Raw genomic sequence first — 21,144 nt, forward strand, 5'->3', positions numbered from 1 at the left:
AAAAAGAAAGACAAAAGTCAAGGCTACCGTTGTTCTGGATGCTGGAGACACAGAGATGGAGTCTCTGCCCCAGTGGAGCTGGCACCCTGGTGGGGACAGGAGGAGAGGGAACTGGCACAGAAATAAACTGCAGGGAATTTCGGAGAGCCACAGTGCTATGAAGACCATCAGACACAGTGCCATAGTGCCAAGCGAGTGACCTGGGGAGTCCTGAGAGGCATCTGTGAGGAGGTGACATTCAAGCCAAGCCCCAAAAGTCAATAAAAATTGAAGGCAGATGGGACAGTGGGAATAAAGGGCCTCAAGGTTGCAGATAGCTTAGGGGACAGAAGGACAGGGAGGCTGCACAGTGAAGACAATGGAGGTGGAGAGCCAGGGGTCCTGCTGGGAACAGCTGGGAGTGAGGTCAGCACGTGTGCAGTAAACACATCACATCCTCTGGCTTCCCTGGTGAGGTTGGGGGCCTCTTCCAGGCAAGGCAGTGAGGAGCAGCCCGCTCCAGGCAGGGGTCTGCGGTGTTCGGCTCAGGCTCTCAGGGTATCAGAAGGCATCCACTTCTGGGGGAGTTCTCTGGTCGCTTATTGAACTTCTAGCCTGATGTGACAGAAATGAAACATCTGTCCTTTGCACAAGCACAAGGCCATAAGTCGTGGTCGGATGAGCTTATTGAGCCGTGGAAAGAATGAATGAATCAAGGAGTGACGCTCTGGAGAAGGGGTCAGGCCCAGGAGGAGGACTTCTGACTTGATCCCGAGGACATGGGAGCCCCGGGGGGGCTAAGCTGAGGAATGGCTTGGTCAGCTGCACACGGTGGAGGACAGGTCCTCTTGGCTGCTGCTTTCACACGTAGGTGTCGGGCATCCCTGGGAGGTTGCATGCACGCTGTGGTGGCCTGGATGGGGGTGGCAGAGGAGAAGTGGCAATACCAGGAATGTGTTCGGGATGCAATGACTAACCTGCAGCAGATGGCTGGCCAAGGACGCCTGCCAGGCCTCTGGCATGAATGACTTGGAGGTGGGGGTGTCGTTTCCTGAGACAGGAGGAGTGACAGGGTGGGGAGCATGTTACTGGTTCAGGGGAGGATGGGCCTGGCACAGCTGTGACACCAGCATCCACATGGGGGGACAGGCTGCTGGGGGGATCAGGGGCTGGCCCTTAGGACACGACTCGGCCCAGCACCGAATGTTGGCCCCGCATGTCCTGGCCTCTCTCTCCAGGTTGTACTTTGTGACCAGCCCAACATTGTTCTAAGCTCTTTGTGAGGGAGAGGTCACCTAAGTTTGGTGTTCCTGGCTCTGGGGAGACCTTTATAGGTTTTGTCTGTTCTACCTGGGACTCCATGTGTTATTCATTGCACAGGTCTGTTTTATAATTGTAGGTTAACATTGAAAAGTGATATTTTTGGGTTGGGGATGTGGCTCAAGCGGTAGCGCCCTCACCTGGCATTCGCGAGGCGCTGGGTTCGATCCTCAGCACCACATACAAATAAAGATGTTGTGTCCGCCGAAAACTAAATAATAAATATTAAAAAAAAAATTTTTCTCTCTCTCTCTCTTAAAAAAAGAAAAGTTATCTTTACCTTTATTACAAAACTTAAAAAAAAAATGGTGCATGCCTATAATCCCAGTGGCTTGAGAGGCTGAGGCAGAAGGATCACAAGTTCAAAGCCAGCCTCAACAATTTAGCGAGGCACTAAGCAACTCAGTGAGACCCTGTCTCTAAATAAAATACAAAATAGGGCTGGGGATGTGGCTCAGTGGGAAGTGCCCCTGAGTTCAATCCCCAGTACCCCCCCAAAAAAAAGAAAGTAAATAAAATATTAAAAAGAACTAAGGATGTGGCTCAGGTGTTAACTGCTCCTGGGTTCAATCCCCAGTACCAAAAAAAAAAAAAAAAGTTCCATACGCCATCTGTCAGGGTGGCACAGTGACAATGTGAATCTGGACCCAACTCCTGGTTGCACAGCCCACTGTGTGAAATGGGGCCTGTTCCTTAGCCTCATGGGACCTCAGTTTGCTCCCTATGAAACAGATATTAATTGTGTGACAGCAGAATTGCTGAGAGTGTGACTCGGGCTGATGGACAGAACACTCCGAATAGAGTTTGACCCATAAGAAGCCTGAGTAAATGTTTGAGTCATGGCCCACAAGAGTGGCTTGCTCTCTGCTCACTCTGCCCCTCTCTCCACCCAGGTTCTCCTTCCGGTCTGGGAAGCAGACCTAGATCAAAGCCGTGACCTCTGACCTCAGACTTGACCACAGCAAGATGCCCTCCAGACCATCTCCCTCTGCGTCCAAACTGTTTTTGCTCTTTTGCTTCCAAGGAAGGAGCGGAGGTTGTCGCAGGCTCACCTTCTCACGGCCACAGAACTGGACACCCTGGAACTTCTGGCCAGGGCGGGCGACGGGGCCCCAAGAAATCCAGAAAGCAGAAGGAGTGTGAGATAGAGCGACCTCCTGCCTCTAGGGCCCGGAGAGGCCTCCAGTGTGTGGACACTTCTGGTCCCACCAATGCCCCAGGCCTTTGAAGGTGGCAAGGTGGGGGAGAAAGGAGGAGTACGTGGTACTGACTTCCCAGTGCCCTCTTCACTGGTACTTGGCGAATATTCGATTTAGCTCCTGTGACTTCCTTTACATGATTTTGTATTAAAGTTAAATGACTTTTGTACTTCTTTCTTTTTCTTCTTCTCTTTTCTTCCCTTCAGTATTGGGGATTGAACCCAGGGGTGCTTAGCCACTGAGCCACAGTCCCCAGCCTGTATATTTTTTATTTTGAGATGGGGTCTTACTAAATTGCTCAGGGCCTCGCTAAGTTGCTGAAGCTAGCCTCAAAATTGTGATCCTCCTGCCTCAGTCTCCTGATCTGCTGGGAGACGTTTATATTTTCTATAGCTATTTTACAGTGAATTAAGGTAGAATTAAGGTGGTGTATATGGCGTGTGTGTGTGTGTGTGTGTGTGTATATATATATATATACACACATTTTTTTTTTGAGGGGGGTACTGGGGATTGAACCCAGCAGCCCTCTACCAATAAGCAACATCCTCAGCCCCCATCCCTTTTTGAGAAGGGTCTCACTAAATTGCCCAGGCATCCTCCTGCTTCAACTTCCCATGTTGCTGGGATTTCAGGTGAGTGCCACCATACCTGGCTGCAATTATAATTTTAAGAGACTATTAATTTTAAGGCTCATCTTGATTTCTTAAGATGTTAAAATGTGAAAAACAAATGGACATTTAGGAATCTATGAAATGCACCACAGAGAGTGCAGGTGGCCATACTTTACAAATAAATGAATGAGCCTGCTGAACATGTCCCAGGGGTCTGTCTTCTTGGTAGGTGACACTAACTTACCATGGATTACCTGATTTGTTCTTCATAACAATTCAGGAAACTGTGTGTGGTGAATCACACTTGTAATCCCAGTGACTCGGGAGGCTGAGGCCCAGCCTGGGCATCTTAGCAAGACCCTGTTTCAAAAATCAAAAAAAAAGGTGGGCCAGGGATATAGCTCAGTTGGTAGAGTGACTGCCTTGCATGCATGAGGCCCTGGGTTCAATCCCCAGCACCACCATAAATAAATAAATAAATAAAAGCCTGGAGGGTGGGGTTGTGGCTCAGTGGTAGATTGCTTGCCTAGATGTGTGAGGCACTGGGTTCAACTCTCAGCACCTCATAAATAAAGGTTCATCAACAACTAATAAAATATTTAAAAAATAAAAGCAATAAAAGGCTGGGCTGTGGCTCAGCAATCATGTGCCCCTGGGATCAATCACCAATACAGGTGGTGGGGAGGTGGGCAGGGGGCAGGAAGGACTTGAGGCAGCTCATGTTCATGCGTACCTTTCACAAGGTCACACAGGAAGTGGCTGCCTGGGGTACAAAGGCAGACCTAATCCTGTGCCCTGGTTCTTGGTGACCAAAGTTTCCCACATGCCTTGCTCAGTTCCCTCTTAGATATCTCACCCATGTTGTGTCCTCATAAGCCCATGAGGTGGGTGTGTTGCTGTTGATCAGCCATTTCTGTAACACCTGCATCTTGAGATATGGGGTCCCCTTGTCTAAATGCTCTCCTGCTTTCTCCCTCATGGGGACAGATGGCAAGAGCCCCCTCCAAAAGCAATGTCATGTTGAGATGACCCTGGGGACTCTGGCTCCCTGAGAGAGACTCATGGAAGTCACAAGAAATGCTTGGAGCACAGCCCCTGGTCATTGGCTGGGGCATGGGCATCTTGGAAGATGGGTCCTGGGAGCTTTTCTCCCAGAGGCGGGTTCTGAGTAACCACAGATGAGAGCTGCCACATCCCTGGGCTCTAAAGCTCCCACAACACTGGCTTCCAACCAGCATGGTCCCAGGGAGGGGCAGGCTTAGAAGCTGGTGTTTGAGCCCTGACTCAGAAGGCACCAGAAATGGTTGCAGCAATAATTATCTTTTAAAAATGAAGATCAGCCAAGCTCAATGGTGTTCACTCGTGATCCCAACAACTCAGGAGGCTAAGGCAGGAGCATCACAAGGTTGAGGCCCACCTGGACCTACCTGAGCAAGACCCTGCCTCAAAATAAAATTTTAGACCAGGCACTGTGGCGCACATCTGTAATCCCAGTGACTCAGGAGGCTTGAGGCAAGAGAATCGTGAGTTCAAAGCCAGCCTCAGCAATTTAGTGAAGCCCTAAGCAACTCCGTGAGACCCTGTCTTTAAATAAAATACAAAAATGGTTTGGGGATGTGGCTCAATGGTTGAGTGCCCCTGAGTTCAATCCCAGTACCAAGAAATAAAATAATAAAATAAAAATTAAAAAGGGGCTGGGGCTGTTGCTCAGTGGAGGAGCACTTGCCTAGCATGCAGAAGGTCCTAGGTTAAATCTCCAGTACTGCAAAAAAAATAAAATACAATCAATATAGTGACTAAAGCTCAGAACTTGGAGGCACTAATTAGCCATCAGTCCTGAGCACTTGTAAAATATTTTTTGTGTGTATGGTGCTGGGGATTGAACCCAGGGCCTTGTGCATGCAAGGCAAGCACTCTACCAACTGAGGTATGTCCCCAGCCCAAAACACCAATTTTGAATCCTGTTAATAGCTAACAGTGATACTGAGAATTATCCATGTGCAAAGCACTAGTCCAAGTGCTTTTTACATATTAACTCACCAAATCCTCACGTTTGCCCATGTCAGTCCATCTCTCCATGCCATGCAGGAGGAAACTTTACTTACTTAGGAGCTCCAGTTCCTACCCCACCACCAGGCCACAGTCCCCTCCAATATAAATAGTAACACCTGTGACTTAGTCCTCAGGGCACCCCTATAAGGCAGGTGAGCCTGATGGACGGGTTTAAGAGGGGAAGTGATCTGTGTCCAAGGTCGTAGGGCTGACAACACTTAAGCTGATGATACACCTCTCAAATCCTCAGTCACAATCTACCCAAGTGCTCAAGTACTGGGATTGAGGGAATGAACGGAAGGAGGGCAGTGGGATGCATAGTGGGGATTGAGAGCCTGGTAGGAGGATCTCCAGCACGACAGACCTGGGTGGATGGTACTGAGCCACCTGAGAATTGGGTCTAACCAATTATACCATCTAAAATTTATGGTGCTTACTACATGCCAGACCTTGTCCTAGGGGCTAAAATTTCTCATCTTCACAAGTGCCCTATGACTCCTGACCCCTTACTCAAGTGAGGAAACTGAAGAGTTTGGATTGCTCAAAATTGTATCAGCAAGACTGTCTGGATTCCTAGGTCATTCCCCAAAGCTGGTTCTCAAACCCTACGTATTTCTACTTCTACCTTATAAAAAGAGAAAGACACATAGTTGGCCTTGCCTGGCAATAAATATTTTAATTTTTGTTTCATTTTTATGATGACAAATAATTTTCAAGTTTATTTCCTTTTTTTGTTTGTTTGCTTAAATACAAAGCTAAACCACAAACAGGTACAACCAAGACATTTTATCTCACATTTAAAGACTCCTGCCGGATCCTCCTCCAATTTGCTGACCACTGACCAGGCTAGTGGGGGTGGGGGGAAGACTTTCTTAGGTAGCACCGTCATGAGGCCCAGGATGGGGTAAGGATGAGGACAGGTTCTCACACCTGTCTCCATTCACATTTACCTGGGACCAGGGTGGACAGGAGCCCCAGCCCCATGGACAGAAGGTGGACAGTGAGTGAGAATCAGACCCCTGGGGAGGGAAGAGGAAGCCAGCTACTCCTCCTGGTATCACATTCAAGCTGAGAACTGAGCCTTGTCCTTGCTCCCTGGCTAAGGGCCCTGCCCGCTCCATGTGCACCAGATGCCTTTCTTTGAGGCTGGTGGAGATGGCTGGGAGGGATCCTGAGCTCTAGGCTCACAATTCAGGTTATGGCTGCGCTTCACAGGAAGGACACCAGGTGGTCTGACAACAGAAGGCCTCACAGCAGATCTGGAACTTTCAACCCAGCAGAACTGGGCAGGTGGGTGAGGGGATCGGGGAAATAATTTCTGGTCCCGCTACAAAACTTTATTTTTGATTAGAATAGAGTACCATCTCAAATCTCTTCTACAAAAACAAAAAAAACCCCAAAACAAAAGAAATCGCAACCACTTCACTCACTTCAAGACCTATATACATGTAAGTTGTTCTCTGTGGTTTTTTTTCCTTTTTTTTGACTTTTTTTTTTTTTAATTTTTACTATTATTTTTTTAAAATAAACTCAGTGTTCACATTTCTATAAAGAATTAACCCAGTTTCAGGAAGCCCTGCCCTGGCAGGTGCAGGGAGCAGCGCTGTCCCTGCCTGCCTCTAGGGTGACTACCCACCCTGATGCTTCAAGGTGCCCGGAAAAGCAGCCGCCCGTGGAAGAGAAAGTCTATAGGCCTGGCCGCGCTCCCTGGCCGCGGGCCAGTAAGCTTTCAAGAAAGCAGAGGGGAAGACTAGCTTACTGCGAAACCCTTTAAAAAATATTTCATACACTTCAAGGTGCGCCTGTCGAGACGTGAGGAGACAAGAGCTTGGAGACATCCCGCCCAGGGAGGCAGCGGTGCCCTCACACCCGCCCGTTCTGGGACGTCGGGGTGTGCGGGCAGGCCCGCTCTTCACCTGGAGGCAGGAGACACCCCCCCCCCCCCCCCCCCCCCCGGCTTCCTAGTTCATGTTTGACTCTTTCCTCTAAAACCTGTGCCGAGTCTTTGACTGCATGCACGGGAAGCACAAACGTTCAACTTGTATGCAAAAAAGGTACAAAAACAACTAGAATATAAAAGTTTTGGTAATATAAGGCCATCTGTTCAAGTCCACCTTGGAAACCTGTAACAGATATTTAAATACTACAGTGAAAAGGCATCTTAATATACTTTTTAAAAAGATCTGAAGTACTCCGCTAAGATTAAGTATGTAAAAAAAAATCATTTCCCTTTGAGGGCACTTTGTCCTTTGAAGAAGGGTGAGGAAGCCGATGGCGTCAATGCTTCAGCCATGGGTAGGCCTCGATGGAGGCCCTGCTGCGGTCCCCGTAGTCATACAGCAGCTCCTCCCCGGCTGCGATGTCGCGGGAGGCAATGAGGATGAGGTGAGGCACGCCATCGATGTCGTGCAGCTTCGTCTGGCAGTTCCCGCACTTGCTGTGATTGATCAGCCTTCCCAGGCGGTTTGTCTCTCTGGTGGCGTCCACGCTGGTGGGAGGGGGCAAGAGGGCATCAAAGTGATAAAGAGGCTTTTGATCCGGCAGAGCTGCGCCAGCTCCGCTCTGGTGGCATCTCAATCTAGAGCCACATTTTGGGCAATTCAATTCAAAAAGTGACTTTTGAGAGCCTGGAGTGGCCCTGGGTGGGGGCTTAGGGGTAGAATCCAAATGGCTCTTTATGGAGGCACCAGAGGTAGCTGCAGAGTTTGCAAAATAAATAAATGGATAAAAATCAAACCCATTGGGCATAGGAGAGAGTGGTCCTCCAGCCAGGTGCCCCAAGGAGAGGTCGGGGGAGCTGCCAGCAGGTTTCTGTGTGACACCTCTGCTCCTGGCCAGATGAAATGGCCTCTAGGATGTCTCTAATCCCAAATATTAAAAACAGGGAGCACTGCATCACAGTTGGATACAGACAGCAAGCACTACAGGGCCAGCCCGACCAATGCACAGGGAGCCCTCCACGGTTCCTGGCCCTGTGGTCGTCCTCTGTGCCCAGAAGGTGGGAAAGTCACTCAAATAGTGCACTTACCAGTAGGTTTTGCTCAGATACTGAAAATAATACATGTAGCAGCCCGTAGAGGGGTCTTGTGCATACAGAGCCTCTCGCTTCTTGGCGTCAGTGATCTCGATAAGGTCGCCGTGGTACTCCACCACAAAGTCACCCCGGGAGAACTGCTTGGTGGCGATCACGCCCCTGCCTTTGCCATCAATGAGGTCAATCTGTCAGGAGGTGACAAGAGTGTTGTTGGTTGATAAGCCTGATGGATGCTACCAAGCCTGGAGGGCTTCCTGGAGCCTTGCATGTTCTTAACCAGCTTAACTGAGCTAGGCCTCAATAAAAACAAAATCCACTCCTGCCGGGGCATGGCTGCAGGGGCTTCACTTAGAGCACACGGCTGTGCAACTGCAATGCAACTGTAGGTGCCTTCCAGGCCCCTGCAGAGCACCTCCACGCCCATCTGCACAGCACTGTTCCATCAGATCCCAGCAGTCTGCTAGGTGGGTACTGCCCCATCTGCAGATGAGGACATTGAGGCAGAGCCATGTGTCCAAGGCCAGAGGCTGGGAAGGGGTGCAGTGGGAAGTCAGCCCACAATGCACTGTGCTCTGGGTAAGGAGCAGGGCCTGTGTCCTGGCCTCTCCTGCACTCCTTCCTTTACCCTCCATGTTTGTCCTTGCTCTGTTATAAATGGAGTCCGAGGGTAGCTGCTTGAGGGGCCCAAGGCTTAAGTTTGGATCCTCCTAGATGGTGGGTGGAAAGGAAGCCTTCTGTCCCTTGGCTCCCAGTCCCCACAGAGTGGGGCAGTAACCCCCTCCTGACAGAGCCACTTGTGTTTGGAATACACTAAGGGCCAGGGGTGGAGCTCAGGGGTAGTGTGTGCTTGGCATGCATGAGGTCCTGGGTTCAGGATTAACCTTCCCCTTATACATGCACACACACAGAGAAAAGCAAAGGTCATGAACATGGTCATGTGGGAAAGGTCAGGACAAACTCAGCTGCTCTTTGAAAAGTCTGCCCAGGCGTGTTGCCAAGTGAAAGAAGCCAGGTGCAACCGGCCACACACTATGAGCTTCCATGGGTGTGGACTGGAGAGTCACTTCTGTGGAGAAGACAGCAGACGGTGGCGGGCAGGAGCTGGTGGGGGAATGGTGGGCATAAGGTACCAAGTTCCCATTTGGGAAGATGAAGCAGCTCTGGAAGTACACAGGGATGCTGGCTGCCCAAACTGAATGTTCTAAATGCCCCTGCATCATTCACTTTAAAGGCATGCATATTTTTAATATGTGTGTGGTTCTGGGGACTGAACCCAAGGGTGCTTCACCACTGAGCCACATCCCCAGTCTTTTTTTTTTTTTTAAGACATGGTCTCACTATATTGCCCAGGCTAGCCTCAAATTTGCCACCCTCCTGCCTCAGCCTCGTGAATAGCTGGGATTAGTTTAAATAATAAATGTTATGGGTATTTTACAATTTTTTAAGAAGTTTCTCAGGATAACATTTACATACGAAGCCCATCCATGCTCCCTTCATACAACAGTTTTCCTACCTGGCTTTTTGATCTGACTTGTCAGTGACACCTCAATAAAGGCAACAGGGCTGCTAGCCACAATCCTGGGGCCCTGGGAAGGAGGACAGAACCCCGCAAGCCCAGCACGCATCACCACCCTTACCTTCATGCCTTCTTCCTTCCCACTTTCAATCAGCTTATCTATTCTCTTCCTTTCTTCAGACTGGGTGGAGGAGAAAAGAGCAGTTTCAGCATTTACTCTAGGCTATACTACAGGGCCATGGCTGGTCTCTGTGACATGGGTCCCCAGAGATGCCCAAGCCCCAAGCACCCTCCTTTCTTCATCATCATCTGTTGTAGACAACTGTCACCTGGAACCAGCTTCACCTGGAGCAGGAGGGACCCAGTGCTGGCCCAAGGGCAGAGGGGGTCTGTCATATCTTGGATCTTAAATGTCCCAAAGGCCCATGTGTTAAAGGTGTGGTCCCCAGTGTGGCACTACTGGGGGGCAGTGAAACCCTGAGGAAGCAGGAGCTAGAAGGGGTCTTCTGGTCACTGGGGACATGCTCTTGAAGGGCACAGTAGGACCTCAGCCCTTCCTCCGCCTCTCTTCTTCTTGGCTATAAGGGGAGTGGTTTTGCTGTCACATACTTGCTCTGTGACATGCTGGCTAACCCAAAGCCATGGGGGTCATGGATTGAAACCTCTAAACTATGAGGTAAAAACAGAAAATCAAACTATACGCTGACCATCTCGGGTGTCTGATGCAGAAAGCTAACACAGGGCCTTCTAGATATGTTCTTCTCAGCGTGTAGCAGGAATCTAACTCCATACATAATTACTGTAGGAGGTTAGAGGCTGAGCCCTTTAGAGGACACGTGTGCTCCATACCCTTCCCTGCCCATCACCTCTGTGAGGCCCACAGAACTCTGCATCTCCCCAGGAGCCACGGCCATGGACAAGGGGCATCCCCGCCAGAGGGTCCACATGGCCCTGAGTGGAGAAGCTGGAAGAGTGGACATTCCCAGTCTCCCTTTTCCTATGGAGCTGGGCCCTGCTGAAGTCCGACTAGCAGCCTCAGGCCAGCGCAGCGCAGCAGCAGACCTCCGCCTAAAGGGACAGCAGAGACCAGCTCTCCCTGAACCAGCTCTCTACACCTGCAGTGGGCCAGACACTGTGATGTGTTGGGGACACTGGTGAATGGGACAGGTCTCTGCCTCCTTTCCACTCAAGCCACACCTTGCTGGTCTCCTGGCTGCCACTCTGCCACCCCACACCCCATTCTGCACTCAGCAGCGGGAGCAGTCTTTTGAAAAGGTCGAAGAGATCAGCCACTGCAGTGTTGACTTCAGAGTAGGCACTCACATCCCAGAGCTGGCTCCTTAGTTGTGACAAATTTACCAGAGTAACAAAGCCTCTGTGGGGACTCTCTGTACTATCTTTGCAACTTTTCTATAAATCTAAAACAATAATTACAAAATTAAAAGTTCATTTAAACAAAAACAAAGGTTCTACTGCTACTGGGATAAAAACCCAGACTTTCCTCTGTGGTCTGGAAGGTTCTGCAAGATCCAGATCTCCCTCCCAGTCCCTATGCCCACCTACCCCGAGCCCACCACAGCCTCATAGATGCCCCTCCAAGGCTAAGCTTGCTCCTGCCATGGGGTTTTGCATTCACTGCCCTTTTAAAAAAATGTATTGTGGTCCTAGGAATTGAACCCAGGGGTCCTCTACCACTGAGTTAGAGCTCTAGCCCTTTTTCTTTTAATTTTTTTTTTTTTTTTTTGTAGTTACAGATGGACAGAATGCCTTTATTTTATTTGTGTATTTTTATGTAGTTCTAAGGATTGAACCCAGTGCCTCACACATGCTATGCAAGCGTTCTACCACTGAGCTACAGCCCCAGGCCTCCAGAGCCCTTTTTGATTTTTATTTTGAGACAGGGTCTCACTAAGTTATCATAGCTGTCCTCCAACTTGTGATCCTCCTGTCCCAGCTTCCCGAGGGCCTGGGATTACAGGCCTGCACTACTGTCCTTAGCACAATGGTCTTTTTAAATTGCTACTCATTCTCCACCTGAATGTAAGCTCCAGGAGCACAGGAGCCTGCCCTGCTCCCACTGGAGAATCCTGACTAGGACCTGGAGGTAGAGCAAACAAACTCCTTTAGCAACCACATGCACCTTACTCGTAGTGATGGCTAAAGTGTACAGATGAGGGACGGCGGGGGGCCACATACATGGGAGCAGGCGTGGAAAACCGGGGACAGGTAATTGGAATTTTCCTGCTGATACTGAACGCGGCCTAGAGGACCCCGAGCAGCTAGATGCCCTGAACACAGAGCCAGGGAGTTGGAATCTGGTTCAAGGCCAGAAGCCCAAGGCCTGCAAGCAGTTAGTTCTGGGCTTCCTAAGGAGAGTTCTGGCAGAATACAAGCTGGCCTCCAGCACATGGAGTGGTGTTGGCAGGGCCTGAGTGAGGGTGAGGGGGGCTTGTGGACAGAAGGAGATGCCTTTAACAGCGCCAGGGTGGGATCGGCAGTGACACCACAGGTCCAGCCCTGGGGCTGGTAGGGAATTAGAAAGGGCTGCCAAAAGGTGGAGCTCGCAACCCAGTGTGGCTGCCATGTTGTCCACACCCAGGCCAGCCAGCCTTGGGGCCCCTCCGCACAGCACGGCTGAAGGTAACTACCTAGGACCCATCCCGAGTTCAAATCCTGCAGCCTGATTCCTCTCTCCTGCCTCAGCCTGGACCCTGGACCCAGCTACCCATCACCCACTTTGTCTCCAAGCTCAGTGAAATGTCTCAGAGGTTTTCATTTCAGTTTCACTCCCACCTACCTGGACCCCAGCCTGGGCCCAGTTCCTGCTGGCCTTGAAGGGCAGTGAGGTCAGACCAACTTCACCGCTCAGACAAGCCCCACTGGCCACACCCTGGGGCTTCCTCTGCACACTCAAGAGAGTACACACCCAGGCCCACAACAGCCACGTTGGCTGGGACAGAGACAGCCTCACCCCTGGCCAGCAGCAGGCTTACTGCCATGGGCAGCAACAGCCCAGCATTCACTCGGCAGAGCCCACACACACACAGGGAAGGGCACAGCACAGCTGTTGCTCACAACTGGCTCCTGGTCTGTCCCCAAACGAGCTTTTTGTGTCTGCAGCCCAAGCTCTGAGAAGCACATGCACCTTCCCTCCCCAGCATGTACTCCAAGACTGAGCAGACCCCACTGCGTTCCTCTCTCCTCCAGGCCCAAGACCCCTGGCTTCCTAGTACAACAAGGTGAACTCAGCTGCCTGGATGGGAGCCCCAGCCTGCAGCTCCAGCCCTGGCTGGGAGGAGTCCGCTGGGCAGGCCCCGCCCTCCCTCTGCATCACTACATTTGGCAGTGACAAGCACAGCCTCCCACTGCCGGCCTGTTTTATAACAGCTCCTTCTTGGCCAAAAGAAACTGCCATTCTCCAAAAATAAAGCCAAAGTAGTTCTCTGGGGTTAGAAAAATGGACCCTGTTTTAATTTCTTTCTTTCTTTTTTTAAATAAAGCTCTCTCAATTAAAAATAAAAGCATGGTAGATCTGTGTATCTACATTTGCAGATTTAACATAACACGTGCTAGAGGAGTCTGGAAAGGTTGAGGCAGAGACACTGTCCAGCTGGGCTTCCTCCTTGTGCAGGAAGATGATCCTGAGCACCCAGGTCGAGAGGGCTGTGGGAGGGGAGTCAGGGTGTGTGTGTCTGTGTGTTGGGGCCCGGCCACACCCTGCAGTTCCAGAACAGGAAGGCAGTGGCCACGCCCACTGCAGCACACAGGACACTGCAGCCCCCTGCATGGCACATGCGGGTGTGGCTGCCACAGCCTGCCTGGCCTTTCTGCCTGAGTTCTCCACTCATTCTGCATGTTCCCAGCTGGCTAGGAAGCAATGGGGACGATAGTCACAGTTAACTGGCCTCACTGTGGAACGGGCACAGTCCTGTGTCCCCCACATCTGAACCCATTTCTTTATTCCCCTCACCAACCACGCCAGGCACTACTTTATCTCCTCATTCTACAGATAGGAGCGTGTGGCAGGGTAGGTGACCGACCTGTGCTTGCACAATCAGGAAATGGTTCCAACCGCTGCTCTTTACTATCCTGAACAACAACATGGAAACTTTTAGATTACAGATAGGGCAAGCCTCTGAAAGAAGAGGTGGCCTTTCCCACAATTCCAGCTCCAAATGGCTCTGCCAAAGTCCTGGAAAAGCCACCCTGACAAGAACACCTGGCTTTCTGTGCCCTATGATATAGGTTGAGCTTCTTCACAGAAGCCTCCCAACTGCAGCCCCCGATGACCCCAGCAAGCTCTTGGTGATCCCTGCTACAGGGAGGGCAAAACCAGCTCCAGAGAGACAAGAGGCCTGGCCCAAGATGACAGCATGAAGCCCAGGCCCGGGGGGCCACGCCACCCAACTCTACCTGCAGCTCGGCCTTGCTCTTCCTGGAGCTCCTCCGGACAGGGTAGAAGTCCGTGAGTTTGCGATTCTGTTGCGTTTTTCCTTGAGCTCTGGGTGAGAAGAGGAGAAAGCAACCATCAGGCCTAAAACCACACCAATACAGCTCCTTAAGAGGTGGCACCTTGGACACAATGTCACCTAACACCTCTGCCCACTGGGGCCTGGTGGCACATCATCTCACCTGCCGGGGGGCCTCAGAGACAAAGTACAGACTGTCTATTCTCATCAGGGAGGGACAGGCAGAGCAGGCCTTGTCGGCTCAGGCCACACTGAGGTGCTGGCATACAAGGACACCAGGATGAGGCCACAGGGGTCTGAGCCTCTGCCCGATAGGGGCTGAGAAGATGGACTGCTGAACCCCAGTGGGCACCCAAGCAGCCTTCTGGCGGTCACAGGAGTCAAACTGCTCTGCTCTGGGAGGAGAGATTGAGGGGACTTACTTTTTCCGAGGGGTCTGTTTTCCCTTGAGGGGCTTTTTCAGGGCCTGCTTGGCAACGGCTGCATTGGTAGAATCACAAGTCGAGGTTGGAGTTTTTGGAGGTTCTGCTGCTTCAGATTTTTGGTTTGGAAAAGGTGCCAGGGGACCTCTCCTGGCGTCTTTGATCTTCTGTTCTTCTGACTTCAGGGAGCTCCGGATGGCATTCCCAGCACTTCTTTTCTCTGCAGGGGAGGGTGGGAAAAGACGGGTTTATTTTCTACTCCGCGTCTTCCAATCTTTAGACAGAGGATCATGAGAACCTCAGGCAGCAATGCCCAGCCTACTGAGCCAGGGCCCACCACGCCATTAAGGCAGAAGTGCCTGGTTCTAGTCTCTGACCCACCAGGCAGAGGATTTGGCCTTCTGCCTCTTGATAGGGGAGAGAGCCTGTGAGGCAAAGCACCACGGACGGCAACAGTGGCAGGAGCACCCAATCAACCGATTTTAGGAATTAGGTTTCAGATCCCAAAAAACAAGCTCACTTCCTAAAGCACGATAGTCCTGGTCCATGCAAGTAGGGGACAAAGGAGAAACTCTGTCCAAGCACTGCCCAGCATGCATCCTTTCAGATGCTTGACAAAACAAGTTCTCCTTCTCTCCTCTTTTTCTTTTCTATCTGTGGTGCTGGGGATGCAACCCAGGGCCTCACAGATGCTAGGCAAGCACTTTACCACTGAGCTATACACCTGGTCCTTTTTATTTTTTAGTTTTTCAAAAATATCTTGTCAATGGACCTTTATTTTATTTTTATATGTGGTGCTGAGAATCGAACCCAATGCCTCACACATGCCAGGCAAGCTCTCTACCACTGAGCCACAACCCCAGACCTACACACCTGGTCCTTTTGAATTTTTATGTTGAGACAGGTTCTAAGTTGTGGAGGGTGACCTAGAACTTGTGATTCTCTTGCCTCAGCCTCCCAAGTAGCTTGGATTACAGGCACGTGCCACTGAGCCTACCTAACAGGTCTTGTCCAAAGAGGGTTGAAGCCCCACGTTCACAGTGGCTCTTGGCACGGTGGGGTGGACAGGCTGGCAAGCTGATAGTCGCACTGTACGTGTGTTCTTGACAAGCCTGGAGCCCCAGTGTTAGGGAACAGGGTTTTTTTTTTTTTGGTTTGTGTTTTTTTGTGTGTGTGGTGCTGGGGATTGAACTCAAAGCCTTGTAAACAATTTTTTAATGACTTACTTTTTTTTAAGATGTTGATGGACATTTATTTTATTCATTTATTTATATGTGGTGCTGGAGATTGAACCCAGTGCCTCACACATGCTAGGTTAAGTGCTCTACCACTGAGCCACAACCCCAGCCCCCGTAATGATTTACTTTTTAAAGTAATATACTCTTGGTAGGAATGTAAAATGGCACAGCCACTTTGGACGACCTTCTGACATTTCTTCAAAACATGAAACATAGAACTACCATATGACCCAGTAATGCTACTCTAGGCAACTACTCGAGAAAATTAAAGACATATGTCTATACAAAAATCTGTACAAGAATGCAGAAGCTCATTCATAACAGCCCAAAAGTACAAACAATTCAAATGTCCATCGACATGTGAATGATTAAACAACGTGGTCCATCCACAGTAGACTGAGATTCAGCCACAGGAAGGAATGAAGCACAAAACACTACAACACAAATGGGCCTTGAAAATACCACTGCTGCATGAAGAGCCAGAAACAGAAGGTTATCTGCATATGATTCCACTGATATGAAATGACCATGACAAAGCCAGACAGAAAGTAGTGTGTGGCTGCCTAAGGTTGGGGGAGTCAGGGAGTAGAACACTGACTGCTCTTCATGGGCTTCTTCTTTTTATTTGTATGAGGTGCTAAGGATTGAGCCCAGGGCCTCGCATGTGCCAGGCAAGTGCTCTACTTCTGAGTCACAACTCAGCCTAACTTACATTATTTTTATGTGGTGCTGAAGATTGAACTCAGGGCCTCATACATGCTAGGCAAGTGCTCTACCACTGAGCCACAACCCAGCCCTCATGGGTTTCTTTTAAGGATGATGAAAATCTTCTGGAATCAGTCATCGATAATAGTTGCACAATCTGTGGCTATACTCAAAACCACTGAACTGTACATTTTAAAATGTTCAACTTTATGATACACGAACTACAGCTCAATAAATAAAAAAAAAATAAGTATATCATGTGTGCTCACGCACACAGTTAAGTTTTGCATATATATATATATATATATATATATATATATATATATATATATATATATATATGTTTTTGCCTGGGAATAACTAACTGCAAGTTAAATGATAAGAAGTACGGAGCACTGTGACCATAAACAGAGTTTTCCTGAGAATGTTTATCCATGCTTAAAAGGATTAAGCTGCCGAAAGGATGTTTTTACTTTTCCCTTGTTTTAATTAACAATGCTGTATAAAAGGAGGAGAGAAAAAAGTAAAGACGGTGCTCATTTTCTACTGAATGTGTGTGTGCGTGTCTTTTTTTAAGCATCTCTGCTGTACCAGGAATTACAGATTGTCAGTGGGTTCTGACAATATCAATCCTGATCATTTTCACTCCCTTACATGCCTTCTTGAGTAGAACCTCAGAATATTGGGGTCAGTGTGGCAGGAGTCCCCATGAATATTCCCTCTGCGGTCAGTCTGCCATGGTAGAACTAGGGGTAAGAGCCTGGCCCTTGGGGTCTCCAAAGTACATTTGACTCCAAATTTTAATCATTGCCAGTTGGTAACACCATTAGCCAAATAAGTTAGCTTATTTGGGACAACATACATTTTGTCCTATCCCAAAATACATGTGAGGCTGGCTGGCTACCACAACAGCTTCCTGTCCCACACCTGAGTGGCAGGTGCTATCCTAAGTGCTGCAGGAACAGGAATGAGCAAGGATGTGATGCTGGCAGTGGGGAAAGCTGGCATCTAGAGAGTATCACAAAGCCATTCTGCATCTATGCTGAAATTGATCCTCTAGATAGCCTGCAGGTGAGGTAGGACTGCTCTTTCCCAACTTACAGATGAGACAACCAAGGTTCGAGGCTCGCAGAAGATAAGCAACCTCCCTGGCTCCTCCTTCTAGATGGCAGTTAGGATTAGAACCCAACTCATCTGAGATTAAAATAGTATCACTCTGTGTACTGGGGGAAATCAAGCTGAGGGCAGGCTCCAGCCTCCATGCCTGGTTCTCAGATCTGGCCCCAGAGGTCAGGCTCCATCATCACTTAGGATGTTATCTGTCGGCAAATACAAGGCTTCCCCCATGGAGCCGCTGGGAGCCAGAGGCTCTGGTCCTGTCAGGCAGGTTTTAACTAGTTGGGAAAGAACTCATGCTCCCTATTGAAGTTCCAAAAGAGAATATTTGGATGAGAGTAAGATTCTTAGCTTGATTGCAGGACCAGACAGAATTTTACATAATCATGCGTTTTCTGGTTTTAATTAATTAATTATTTTGCCATGCTGAAGACCAAACCCAGAGTCTGATGTGTGCTAGGCTCTATGACGGGGCTAAACCCCAGCTCTCCCTCAGCACTTCAATTCCACATCCTGTTGCAGAGTATGCTGCTTTAGACAGTAATGCTGAATATTTGGGTAGAAAGAAACTTTAGAAACGGAGTCAAGGCCCACCAAAGGGAACAAAGTTGATCCCCTGTATTCACACAGCACATGATCGCCTTGTCTACACCATCTGTACTTTTCACACTTAGGTTCTCTAACTGTGGGTCAGGCGCATTAGTTTGTAACTTGGCAAGACAAGTTGAAGGACATGCTGACTCCTTTGAAGGCAGGGAGAACCTGTTGGACCAACAGGGCACACGCCCTGGGATAGGCTACTCTTTTCCTGTTTTTTTTTTTTTTTTTTAATATTTATTTTTTAGTTGTAGTTGGACGCAATACTTTTATTTCACTTATTTATTTTTATGAGGTGCTGAGGATCGAACCCAGGGTCTCACACGTGTGAGGAGAGCGCTCTACCGCTAAGCCATAACCACAGCTCTCCCCTGTATTTTTTTAAAAATATTTTTTAGTTGTAGATGAACACAACATCTTTATTCATTTATTTTTAGGTGGTGCAGAGGATCGAACCCAATACGTGCTAGGCAAACAGAACCCCAGCCCTCCCCTGTGTTTTTTAGCAGGAAGATGGAACATAGTTCAAATTTCTCAAACTAAGGATTGGAAAGCCTGGATAAACATATACACATATATGTCCTTACAAAGGAGGGAGTTTCTGCAACCTAACCAGCTGAGATCAGAATAAGACCATTTTGAAGGCTTACCTTCTCGTTTCCTGTAGATTCCAGCTAATGGTTTCCCCTGGCATTTGACTTCGTGATGTGCAACTGAGTTCTCTTCCTGAAGGGGGGAACGCATTCCAGAGCATTTGTTCGGGCTCATGTAGGTATAGATCTTTGATTGCCCGGCAAATACGTTCTCCTAAAAAGACAAATGAGTATTCTGAAAGAGGCTTGAAAAAGAAGAAAATCTCATAGCATTTAAGAGGAGAAGGGGAAATAAGAATACAAAAAACAGCAGGGTGTGGGAGCACACGCCTGTAATCCCAGCAACTCAGGAGACTGAGAGAGGAGGATCACAAGTTCGAAGCCAGCCTCAGCAAGGTAGCAAAACCCTGTCTCAAAATAAAAAATAATTTTTAAAAAGGACTGAGGATGTGTTGTTCAGTGGTAAAGCACCCCTGGGTTCAATCCCTGGTACCAAAAAAAAAAAAAAAAAAAAGACAAAAGACAAATGACATTATCTCTCAACAACAACTAAGCTACAAGGGATTGCCAGCCCCAATTCTCAGGGGAGCACTGCCAGGGTTAGAATTTCCCCAGATCCAAGAACACATGAGGTCTCCAATTATGGTGGTATCTAGCCAGAGGGAGAACCAGTTGTACACCAAGGTCTACATAGGAGGAAGCTGACCTACCAGGTCCAAGTGACCCAAGGAAAACTTACTGGCAATCTGGAGGGCTGGGCTGAGCTTAGAAGTTAACTTCCCTGGCAGGAGCAGCAACTCTAACTTAGAAACAAGGCCTCACGGAACATGATTAATCACTTGGTCCTGAGATCAGCTGGGAAGGCTTGTCATATTGCTTGAGCCTCCAGCGTGCCCAGCCTGGCCCCTCTCAAATCACCACAACCCAGCCTCCTCCCTGGACTGTGGTTGGCAGATTCTCCAGGGTGGTGAGGGAGACTAATGAAAGCAGAGCAGGGTCAGAACATTTAGGGCGGTCACCCTAAGGCAAAACCGCACTTGGCTACTAACAGTGGGCAGGTCGGTACAGGGTTAGGGTACAGGTCACTGCAGGTCTCTGGGTGTGGGGCCTCTCCTCCCAGTGAGCACATAGCGGGAGGTCTTCCCCAGAAACAATGCGGGCCTTGCTGCCTGGTGATCCATCCAACGCCAAGTCAGAGAACCGGCAACCCCTCTGGGGGCACCCAGGCAGGCCCCGCACACCCTGGGAAGGCGGCCACCCCCGGAGACGCTGAGTCTCGGGGAGCGGAAAGCCACATTGAGCCACCGTCAAACTTTTTCGAGGTCAAACCCTGCTAGGGTCATGGCGGAACCCAGCGTGGCCGCCACTCCCAGCCAGGCAGCAGAAAAGGAAGCTGCCCCGGCCGGTCGCCCCAGGGCGGCGCGGGCGGGGGCCCGGGTGCGACCACGTGCTCGCGGCCCGGGCCCGGCGGGCGCACCGCTGAGTGCGGGGAGGGTGCCTGCTTACCCCGTTGGTGCGGGGCCTCCCCGGGCCCCTCCGCTCCACCATCTCCGGGCCCGGGGCCGTCGCTGCCACCGCCACCGCCGCCGCCGCCGCCGCCGCCTCCACCGCGCGGGGCTTGGACATCTTCCTGCCTGGAGAGGGGGACCCGGGGGAAGCGGGGGAGGGGGCGCTCAGGGCGCGGCGGGGCGGGGAGCGGGGCCGCCCGGGCCGGGCGCCGCGGCGGCGCCTCCCGCCGCAGCCATGTTTCGAGGGCCCGGCGGTGGTGGGCCAACCGCGCCGCCGGGAGGCAGGGGCCGGCCGGCCGGGCCGGGCCGGGGCCCGCGTCGCCCTCCCGCCGCCCGGCCCGGCCGGGCCCCGCGCGCCGCCCGCCCCCCGCGCGGCCGGGCCCGACACACCCACCTGCAGCCCGGCCAGGCCCATGGCGGCGCGCCCCGCGCCCTCGCCGCCGCCGCCGCCGCGGCCCGGCCACCAGCGCTGCCGTTGCCGCTGCTGCTGCTGCTGTCGCCGCCACCAGCGCCGCCGCGGCGCCCCGGGGAAGGGCCGGCGGCGCCCCACGGCGCCCCCTTCCCCCATGGCCTGCGAGGCAGGGCGGGCACCCGCGCGCCGCGGCAGCCCCGGGCCGCCCGGGGCGAGGGACGCAGGAGAGAGGCGCTGGCGGCGCGTCCTCCGCGGCCCGCTCGCCGCCGCCGCCGCCGCCCACCGTCCAGCTCCCCGCCCGGGGAGGGGGCTGGCAGGGGCGGCGCTGCAAGGCTCCTCGGAGGGAGGGAGCGAGCGAGGCGGGAGGAGGGAG

At 50.9% G+C, this 21,144-nt stretch overlaps 2 protein-coding genes and 1 non-coding gene across 5 annotated transcripts in view; 2 read left to right on the top strand and 1 right to left on the bottom strand.

Moving 5' to 3' along the window:
* Rilpl2 (Rab interacting lysosomal protein like 2) overlaps window positions 1-11,128 on the top strand; it is a 33,255-nt gene extending 22,127 nt beyond the window's left edge. Inside the window, exon 4 of one of the 2 annotated variants that reach the window (XM_027921369.3) lies at window positions 10,613-11,128. In XM_027921369.3, coding sequence (XP_027777170.2) covers window positions 10,613-10,730 — 118 coding nt within the window. In that variant the 3' untranslated portion in view covers window positions 10,731-11,128. Of the gene's footprint in view, window positions 1-2,192; window positions 2,668-10,612 lie in introns of those variants that run through there. The other variant, XM_027921370.2, reaches the window with a different exon arrangement.
* Window positions 3,502-3,573, top strand: Trnaa-ugc (transfer RNA alanine (anticodon UGC)). Its single transcript has one exon. It is a non-coding gene; the product is annotated as a tRNA-Ala (tRNA).
* On the bottom strand, window positions 5,812-20,848 carry Kmt5a (lysine methyltransferase 5A). Of its 2 annotated transcripts, none has more exons than XM_071616137.1 (7): window positions 20,754-20,848; window positions 18,909-19,065; window positions 14,603-14,822; window positions 14,125-14,212; window positions 9,833-9,892; window positions 8,190-8,380; window positions 5,812-7,649 (listed from the first exon to the last, which is right to left on the bottom strand). In XM_071616137.1, the coding sequence occupies exons 1-7, from the start codon at window positions 20,772-20,774 to the stop codon at window positions 7,439-7,441; spliced, it is 948 nt and encodes a 315-aa protein (XP_071472238.1). In that variant the 5' UTR covers window positions 20,775-20,848; the 3' UTR covers window positions 5,812-7,438. The 2 variants fall into 2 exon arrangements, with proteins under 2 accessions (XP_071472238.1, XP_027777172.2); XM_027921371.2 differs by lacking the exon at window positions 20,754-20,848 and adding an exon at window positions 20,358-20,485.
* Window positions 20,849-21,144: the final 296 nt, after the last annotated feature.

The sequence above is a fragment of the Marmota flaviventris genome, chromosome 1 (genome assembly GCF_047511675.1).
Source record: "Marmota flaviventris isolate mMarFla1 chromosome 1, mMarFla1.hap1, whole genome shotgun sequence".
In the NCBI taxonomy this organism is placed as follows: Eukaryota; Metazoa; Chordata; class Mammalia; order Rodentia; family Sciuridae; genus Marmota; species Marmota flaviventris.